This window comes from Varanus komodoensis, unplaced genomic scaffold (assembly GCF_004798865.1).
Source record: "Varanus komodoensis strain SLA01 unplaced genomic scaffold, ASM479886v1 scaffold42, whole genome shotgun sequence".
Classification (NCBI taxonomy): domain Eukaryota; kingdom Metazoa; phylum Chordata; class Lepidosauria; order Squamata; family Varanidae; genus Varanus; species Varanus komodoensis.
This window is the reverse complement of record NW_025335972.1, coordinates 6,661,240-6,671,106: the sequence shown is the minus strand read 5'-3', so window position 1 is coordinate 6,671,106 and position 9,867 is coordinate 6,661,240. Positions and strand designations below refer to the sequence as shown.

Sequence of the window (9,867 nt, the reverse complement as noted above, 5' to 3'; positions counted from 1 at the left end):
GCTTTTCAGAATCTTCAGTTGGTCCACAATATAGCTGCAAACCTGTTAAGTGAATGCTACACTGAGAAATTAACCTATCTTGGCAACTTTCTGGGGGACACAATTCAAAATGCTGATATTAACCGTTATCCTATGCATATTTAGAGAGGGAAAATGTGTAATCCTCAATATGGCTGGCATAGGAGCATACCCATAATGTTCTAGGCTAGGACCAAGAAAGTTAAAGGACGACTAATCTAACTAGCTGTTAAGATCAATAGCAAAATTTTGGGTGCCCTCATCCTTTAAATGATTCGGGTGACTACTAAAATGAGCTACTTCTTGGAGGTGGCACAGAAACTGTAGAAGCCCCATCCCCTGTCAGTCAGTCTGTCTGGCACCTTGTTTGGTGATGTATAGATACCCGGTAAATAGAATTTTGATTTCTTGGGCTTACATTTTGTTTACCTTGTCTTTCAAGGACCTTTGGTAATTTGATGATTTTGCTGTGGTCGAAAGTCTGTTAATCGATTTACACAAGTTTTGTAAGCCATTTGGGAAGTCCTGTGTTGAAAGGTTGGGTAAAAGTCTTTCAAATATAAATTAACTGCAGTTATGCTCAAATGCATAAATGTGTGTGCAGCCACTTCTACACTGAGAAAACTCAGAGAGCCTTGGTACACAAAGATGAATGGGAGACCTGTGCCTCTCTCTCTTTATCCAGCCCTCTCTGTGGCCCAGGTGCAGATTTATTTCAGTCTGAAACTTTAACTTGCACTGTCCGGAAGAGGCAGAAGACGGCCTGAGGATTCAGGAAGTGTCTGGCGCAGGCTGGGTCCCTGTGCATGCAAGGGAAGCAGGACGGAGAGGGGCTGTTGAGTCTTACACCGTCCGTTCTGCATGCGCACAGCTGTCCTGATGTGTGGTCCAGCCATGCCTAGAGTGTACTAGTTCTTAAAGACAGATTCCATTCCAATGGTATGTAATGCAGTTTGTTTATTTATTTGCTCTCTAACCCACTCCATTAGCCATATGGCTCCCTGGGCAGGTTACAATAATGAAAATACAGTATAAAAATGAATATTACAAATAGTAATAAAACATTAAAACCAACATAAAATGCACAGAACTGATAACATACTCCACAGTTAAAATGCTACTTAAAACAAATTAGCAATTAAAACACCATTGGAATAAAAAGGTCTTTGCCATGTACCTAAAAGAATGTAAAGAAGGTGCTAGGTGACCCTCTCTGGGGAGCTTGTTCCAGAGTCGGGGTGCCACTGCAGAAAAGGCCCTTCTTCTTGTTGCCATCCTTCTTATTTTCTGAGGATGGGTCTCCTTCAGAAGGGCCTCAGATGCAGATCTAAGGTGCGGGGTATGTTCATACAGAAAGAGGTGCTCCTTTAGATACCCTGGCCCCAAGCCTTTTGGGCTTTAAACACTAGTGTTAACACCTTGAATTGGGCCTGAACCTCAACTGGGAGCCACTGAGGATGGCAGAGGACTCCAGAAGTACATAAGCATCATTGAAATCAATGATCTTAAGAATCCCCACACTGGATTGTGGCCCCATTCTGGACCTGAGCCATATGCTTCAGAACTTTTTTTAGATGCACTAAGAGAAACAGCTGAATAGCATCAGATCCAGAAATGGTATTACTGGATTTTTATAGGAAACAATTCCTAGAATTATGAATATATTAGGTTTCTAAAATATTAGTTCCAAAATGAAACCCTATTGAAATATCAACTCTGCTAGAAAAATATGCAATGCAGCTTTGATGCTGAAACTGACAAGACCTTGCAAAACAGAGGCACAGCAATTATAAAATCATTTATCTATTCAATTCACAAGAGATACATATGAAAATATACATCTTTTTCATTATTTTCTTTACCATAAATAAATCTGAATAATGACAATTGCTATGCAGTCACAAGTGACTTAAAAAAATAAAAAACAGCACCTTGAATTGTCTTTACAATCCAACCATTTATTCACTTATTTATAACAGACAGTGGCCACATCTCTGGTAAAAGAATGACCTAAAGCCACGTGCAATGCTACCACTCTACAGATCGAACAGGACATGCATTAAAGCATCAGACACTCAGGACCTGGGTGTAGTATGTCTAACCCGATTTTGCATTCCTTAGGGTTGGTACTACAACCCTGAAAAACCTGGTGGTACAACTCACTATTCCCCAACCCAGCACACTCCAGAAGTGTTGATGCATGACTCCCGTAATCCATAGTCTGCACTGGCCATGGATTAAGGGAGCTGCAGCCCAACACTTTTGGAGTGGCCAGCCTTGGCAAAGGATATTTTTTATTTTGTTCTTTTCACTTTTACCCAACAGCCCAAAGACTCTCTGACATGGCAGAGGCATTAAAATCAGCTTGCTTGCATCTATGGCAAAGCAAGGTCAAGCCTACTTGCACCCGTTTCTTCACAGCTTGGCATTCCACAGGGCCACAGAGCCTATGACATCCACTTTGGCATGCCAAGTTGACAAAAGGTCCAAGACGTCTGCCACAGGACGGCAGGCAATGCAGGCTTGGCTGATGATGTCGCAACAGAAACTCATGACACTCTAGCATATATTTAACTGCATATGTCAAAGAGCATTTGCATCTGTGTGAGGAAAAGGTACTTAAAGTATGTTATCAGGCCAATAACATAGCTCAGCAATAGGCGAAAAGTAGATCACCAGCTGCTCTTGAAGTCAGCTTCCAACACAGCCATGCTGGCAGAGACTTCTGGGAGCTGAAGTTAGGGATATGTGGAGAATCTGATGGCGGGGATGAAAACCCCATAGATTTTCTGAACTTGGCCCACAGATTCTGGTCCATCCACCCTGTGCTGATGCAAATCCAGGCAGCATGTGGAATTCCATTTTTTTTAATGGGCCACAATGTGTGTGTTTGTGTGTGCGTGCACGTGTGCGCGCACACACACAAACACACAGGCAGGAAAGTTGGTCCAGAATTCAGGCCTACGCCCTGTAATTTGTGCAAATTTGCACAAACTGCAGAATGGAGACCTGTCTTTTGCATAGGTCTGGTATTAACCGGTAGTCCAAATGGAGTGCAGGCACATGCAGTGAGAGGAGGATGCTTCCATAGCACTCATGTTAAACCAAAGCAGCAGCAACCCACATCTAAGAAGATGGGTCCAAGTTGCATAATTTATGCAATTTGAGTGAGCTATGTTACACATACGGTTCTCTGCTCCAGGCATGTATGAATATGTCAAGGAATTTTGCAGAAGCCCAAAACCTGACTCAGTCCTCCTTTGGCTCCTGGGTCAGAAGTGTGTCAAAAGTTCATCAAGTTTTCCAGTGTCCCACATCCCTAGTTGAGGCCATAAACAGCTGGAGAGCTACCTTCTGCCCACCCCAATGTAGAAAACAAGGCTCTTATGTGCTTTTGCACAAACTCCAACAAAAAGGAGGCTGTTCAGTCTGAACTTGTGCATTGAGGCTGAAGTCACTGTCTTAGTCTTGCCAAAAATCAAGACAAATAAGTAGCAGAGCCCTTAAATACAGAAGGTTGGATCCACACTACATTAGTTACACTTGGTTCCCACTGAAATCTAACTTGTCTGGATGCAACTTAGAGAGTTTCCTGTAATTTTCTGGTTTGCCAGTGACAGTCTATTTCACTTGTGTACCTGAGAGTTGTGTGTGTTTACAGTTTAAGGGTGATGCTGCCACAAGGATAATGGGAGAGACTCATAAATAGCGAGGCTTTGGAGAAAAGAGTAATGGCCAGATTGGAAGCAGAGCCCCCCCGCCTCCACATTAAACTGTAGACATGCAAATAATGCATGCACATTCACCTGAAATGGTGTAAGAAAAACTGAAGTGTACCAGTAATTTATATATTAAATAAAATGCAAGTATTAAATAGGTCACTATAACACAATCTCTTATTATAATTAATTTAAATATAGTTTTCCCCATATATGAACTTTTGAGGAGGAGCTGGGCTACATCGGGAGTGCGACTACTTTCTAGGTCCTGTGTGTGGGGTCTGGGGAATGGGAGAGGAGCTGAGGAGAGTTTCAGAGCAATTTGTGCATGGAGAGTGGGGGTTGATATCAGCTGTTCAGGAGAAGAAAGGGGGAGGCTTCCGCTGGTCCAGCCCAAGCCTTTCCTCTGAATCTCAGTTAGGTCTTTGGAGTCTGGACATAAGATGCAAAAAACGGTAGGGTGAGCCTGCTGTACACTGACAATATATCAAGGCTTTGTGGGTGCTCAGAAGCCCACACTGCATGAAGGCAGCAGGAAGGGAATCGTTTGCCGGAGGCATCCTGGACGGAGGACACCCCACACTCGGATGAGCCACTCAGCCCATGTGCCAGTTGCACCAGCTGCAGCCACGACACTTAGAGCCCTCAACTGGGTAGAAAGGGCATGTGGGCAGATCAGGGCAGGGCAGTAAGATGTCAAGAAGCAGGGTAAAGAATGCGGTGTGGGGGCATGCTAGTCCTGCCCTGCTCTTGGGCAGGGTGCAATTCTTTAGGATGTTCTGCCTGTACATTTTCTTACATGTCTGAGTTTAGTTTCTAACTGCAATCAAATTGGATACAAAATAGGAAGAGTCACCAGTCTTCCAAGGTCATTTAGTCCAACCTTGTTCTCAAAGGCAGATCTGAAAGGCAGCCTCTAAAAGCTTGCCTTGTCCAGGGTTCTCTCCAGTCCCACAGCAAGATTGGTCCACAGTGCAATGTGGATGCCATTCATGTCCATTCAGGCAGGTTCCCGGGCAGATCCATGTATTCCGCTCTGAACAGACCATGCTGTTTCACATGGAAGCCCTGGTGCTAATTCAGCCAAATCTCTAATCTGCAGAATCATCTCTTCAGCTAAAGCTGTGACTTCTGGACTGGAGGAATCCTCTGATGTCCTGCAACTCTTGAGCACCAAGTCCATTTCCAGCATAGCTCTGGCATGGTTTTCAAGTCATGTCACTTCTGAGCTAGGTCTTTCATCTCAAAGAGCCCAAAGAAGTTACCATTCTGATGAAGGGTCCATGCAGAATTCAAGCTTTCACTTACCATTAGCATCACAGAGAGCGTGTCGTTATTTGCCAGCTGAGAAGACACTGCACTAAATTTTTCGATCAGAGAACTTGAATTTGCTGACAGATCCAGAGGGATGATGAGAACTTGAGAAGAATGCATGGCATTTTTTCGATGGATGATGAGGCTCACTTCCACTTGCTTGGAGATCGACTCTAAGCGTTTCACAGTCAGCTGGGCAAAGATACAATACCTGCCCGGATGCTTAACAGTTAGCCCCTGGGAGCTGTATTCAAACATTGAGTCAAGGTACACACCTTGCACTGAAGTGCTGTCATACCAATCCAGTGTCCTGCGATTCGTAAGCTGAGCTGACAGAGGAAAGAGTCAAGTGGAATGTCAATTGTTGCTCAACACAATAGCAGGACAGTATTTTGCAGCAGAGGCACAAGCCCTCCAGATCCCTTGCAGAGGCATACAAGTCCTGGGAAGGCCCGGCCCCCGCCGAGATGCGCAGGGGCCCTTGCAGGACAAAGCCCAGTGTTAAGTCTTATGACGGTTCAGGCCTTTCCTAGAGGAGCCGTCCTCAGCCCAGTTCCCTCCGCATGTGTGGATCATAACTTCCAGGTTGGGGGAGTCTGCCTAGAGATCCCTCCACATGTATAGTGCGTGAGCCAGCCTCTGGACTTTTGAAGTACAGCTCCCAGCACTCCTGACCACTGGCCATCCTGGCTGGGGCTGATGGGAATCAAAATCCAAAACAACGAGAAAGCACCAGATTGGCAAAGGCAGGTATAAGCTGCAGAGAGCTTAGTCAGCCACATGCTAAAAGGGCAGCTCTTGATGCTGCATCCAGCCGCAGGTCAGGGGTGGACACCTTGTGGCTCTTCGGATCATTTGGCCTTAACTCCCGACAGTCCCAGCCAGCACACGCAGTGGTGACGGGTGGTAGGAATTGGCGGACAAACCTTTTAGAGGGCTGCCAGTTACCCACCCATTTAGCACAACCAGGAACATCCTACAAGATGCTGCCCTGCAGAGAAAAGCTGACTTCTTAATGACCACCACTATTAAGGACAAGAAGCCAGACTTCGCGCAGACATCCTTCACTTTCTCCCATATAAGTAGATGGCTTGTTACTCCTGGGAATCTGTGAACCAACCTGAGGGCTTTGGCTGTTGGGCAGTAGAGAAATCAACTCAGTAAAAATGGGAAGGCTATACTTATTCCCTCTGTAATGTTACATTTCTGGACTTTTTGTATTATTTTTAACATATTGTACACTGCCTGGAGAGCCCTGAATTTGGCTATAGGTCACAGTATGTGAATGAACAAACAAACAAACAAACAAACCTGAGTGCACGAATGCGAATGGCCTATTTCTCTTCACTGCTGCTTTTTTTTTTCCTATTTCATACCAACCTATTTCTCCACTCGGAGTGGAAAAAACTGTCCCATCTTCCCTCCTTTGCAGATGAAAAAACAGGTGCGTGAGAAAGCAGGCAGAGGATGGGCTCACGCAGTCCCCCGTGGGCTGTTGCCCTGTTCTGTCACCTTTCTCCCCGTGAGCTAGGAGGCTCTTACACGCGTCTACCCTGCAGTAGCCTGAGCGCCACACATGCATCCCATGCAGGCGCCCACAGGCACTGACCACGAGCGCGCCCACTGCACAACGCCGCCCGCGTTTGCTACGCAGGACGCGCGCCGCGAGATTTTCCATCAGCAGGCAGCCACTAGCCGTGGAGGCATCCCAGCCATAGGGCGCTGGTGCGCGGGGCCCGTTTTCTGGCTGCACAGGCAGCTCCAAAGCAAACACACAGCCTCAGGGAAGGGGTGCCGTACTTACAGTTTCCATTAAGCTTCAAGACCAGCTGTGCATACGCCTGAAAAGGAAGGGGAAAGCTGCCGATGAGGCCACTCCGTGAGGAGAGCTGCAAGAGCGGGGCTCTCCCAAGCAGGCTGGGGCCCGGGCGTGCTCGCTGGCGCCCACGGCGGCCGCCCCGCGGGTAAGCCAGCCGGGGACGGGCGCCCTCCCGTCCCTGAGGCGCGCGTACCTGAGGCGGATTCCGCGCATCCGAGGCCAGCGGCGCGGGCAGCGGCTCCTGGCGCTTCAGCGCGGTCATGGCCAGCATCGCCAGCGAGACGACGAGGGCGACGCACGCCAGCGCCAGCGCCAGCCGCAGCCTGCAGCGGTCGCCGGAGGAGGAGGAGGAGGAGGAGGAGGAGGAGGAGGGAGGCGAGTAGCCGCGCTCTGCGCCCTCGAGCCCTGCCGAGAGACACATGGCCAGGCCCTCCGGTGGCAGGGCGCGCGCGGCTGGGCCCTTTTTAAAGCTCGCCTGGCGCCGCCCTGCGCTGGCGGTAGGAGTTCCCCACGCGTCGAAGGGCCGGCTGGCCCGCCGAGCGGCGAGGTTGGTTGGTTTGTTTATTTAGAAAATTTCTATGCCGCCCCATTCGCCGAAGCCTCGGGGCGGCTCACAAACATAAATAACTCCCATAAAAGGATGCGCTGACGCTGCCCGGCTAGCAAGTCATATCCAACCTGGGGCGCAGTCCTGCAAGCTGCGGGACGTTTTTCTGTCAAACATACAGGATTTCACTCTTAATTTGGCGATCTGACCGGTCGATCTTTGCTACAATATCAGTCCTTGGGATTTTTGCCCCCAGATCTACCCGAAACCCAATCTCTAAGATGAGACGCGCTTTTCGTGCGCCACAACGGGTATCCGTCCTTCTTTCCAGGTGTTTCTGCCTTGCCTTGAGGCGCTGCCACCTCGTTTCGATTGGGATCTGGCCTGGCCACCGAAGCGATGTTAAGGGGACGGCGAGTCGGGCTGGAGGCCTGATCTCTGGGAGGCCAGCTGTCCCCCCCCCCCCCCCCTGCGCACTTGCTCAAAGAAAGGTGCACAGGCTTTGATGATCTCTATTGCATCTGATCTCCCCGGATTAATCTGGACTTTTCTCCACATGGGTGGCTGCCTTCTCTTGCATCTTCCTGCCGGGGGTTTCCTTCTGAAATCTAACTGCCCTCCTCTCCTGTTCATGCATCCTTTCTTTAAATTAGGGGTGTCCTTGGGAAACAGGGTGTATGCCTTAAAGCATATGTAAATCAGCACATGCAATTTATTTATTTATTTTATTAAAAGCTTTTCTATTTCATCCCCTACAAACCTCTCGGGATGGCTTACAATAAATAAGTAGAATAAAACAAACCCCATAGCGTCCGACCATTAATATACTAAAACCCCAATTAAATTCAATTAAACATTAAAATAGCGGGAAAATAAAAAGGGTTTTGCCGAAAGAATATAATGTCAGCGCCATGCAAACCTCTCTGGGAAGTATATTCCATAGTTGGAGCACCACCGCAAAGAAGGCCCTCCTCCAGGTACCCTCCCTCCTAATCGCCTTCAAGGGGGGCTCCTGGAGCAGGGCCTCCACCTCAGACCTCAGGGGGTGGGAGGGCAAATAGGGAGAAGGCACTCAAATAGGGAAGAAGGCACTCCTTCAGGTGTCCCTGCCACAAGCCATTTAGGGCTTTATAGGCCATAACCAGCACCTTAAATTGGGCCTGGACTTCAATTGGTAGCCAGTGTAACCGGTGGATGACCAGCGTTGTATGTGAAAACTGGCCGGTCCCTGTTAACGTCCTGGCAGCTCTAGTCTGAAGTATCCAGACTGTCTTCAAGGGCAGTCCCACGTAGAGCACATTACAGTAATCCAGCTGGGAAGTTACCTGTGTGCAGGTCCTGTGGGCCTAAGCCTCAGAATTTTCAGTATAGCTCCACATCTGCATGGCTGCGCCATTTGCATTTTTTGTTTCTGTCCTGTTTTCACTCTCTTACAAAATGGGGTTGCTTTGCTTTAAAATGTTGGGGCCTGCAGGGGCAGCTGACCCAATGGCTAATGCAAAAGAGTGAGATGAGGGACTGTGTCATTGCCCACAAACCCCACTGCTTTACCTTTGAGGAGACTAGTGGATCCTACCTGCAGCATCATGCCTGGTCAGCGGCTGGGGCTGTTATGCCTGCTGCCCCCCAGCGAGGAGGCTGGTCAGGCTGGTCAAGCTGACCCCAAGCAGCAGAGTTGGGTGACCATAATTTAATACCCGATTGTTGATTTTCATACTGGCAGGGATGGGAACAGGTCGTTAGGACATCTGTTGCCTCATATACCAAAATTAATTGGATGGCTTTAGGTGCGTCTTACTTGGCTGGGTGGGGGAGCCTTAAGGCAGGTTTCTCTCTATATATATGGTACATCCAAATGGCTTGGAATACTGAGGCATACATTTGTATTTTTGTCCAGTGTCATATTGGTATCTCCTCATTTGTTTGCTGCATTCTGAGTTTTTAATTTATGAATTGCCGCAAGTATTGAACTGAAAGTTTGTTTTCTAGATTGTCTGTACTTTTTATTGCTAGATGATTTTTCATGTTGCTGGCTTTTGATACTGTGATATCAATGTGCTTGTTTTTGTATGATAATGATGGCCTTCTTGAGTTTCCTTTTGGAAGAATACAGATCAAATGATGGTGGTGATGCAGTACAAGTCCCTTTTTGCTCACCTCAATCCCTCCCCCCCCACCTTCTCTACCACTTCTTATTTGCGATTTTATTTGATTTGCGATTTATATCCTGCCTTTTTCCTACAAAGGGCTCAAGGCAGCTTACATCATTCTCCTCCTCCATCTTATCCCCACAACAACAACCCTGTGAGGTAGGTTGGGCTGAGAGTCTGTGACTGGCCCAAAGTCACCCAGTTGGCTCCATGGCCGAGCGGGGACTCGAACCCAGATCGCCTGTGTCCCAGTCCCATGCTCTTAACCACTACACCACACTGGCTCTCTTCCTGGAAATC

The 9,867-nt window shown here is 47.9% G+C and overlaps 1 protein-coding gene across 1 annotated transcript; it reads right to left on the bottom strand.

Moving 5' to 3' along the window:
* Nucleotides 1-1,801: 1,801 nt before the first annotated feature.
* LOC123029970 lies at nucleotides 1,802-7,291 on the bottom strand. The gene is made up of 3 exons (XM_044443438.1): nucleotides 7,064-7,291; nucleotides 6,856-6,892; nucleotides 1,802-5,380 (listed from the first exon to the last, which is right to left on the bottom strand). Exons 1-3 carry the CDS (start codon nucleotides 7,289-7,291, stop codon nucleotides 4,956-4,958), a joined length of 690 nt encoding a protein of 229 aa, XP_044299373.1. The 3' UTR covers nucleotides 1,802-4,955.
* Between the last annotated feature and the right edge of the window lie 2,576 nt (nucleotides 7,292-9,867).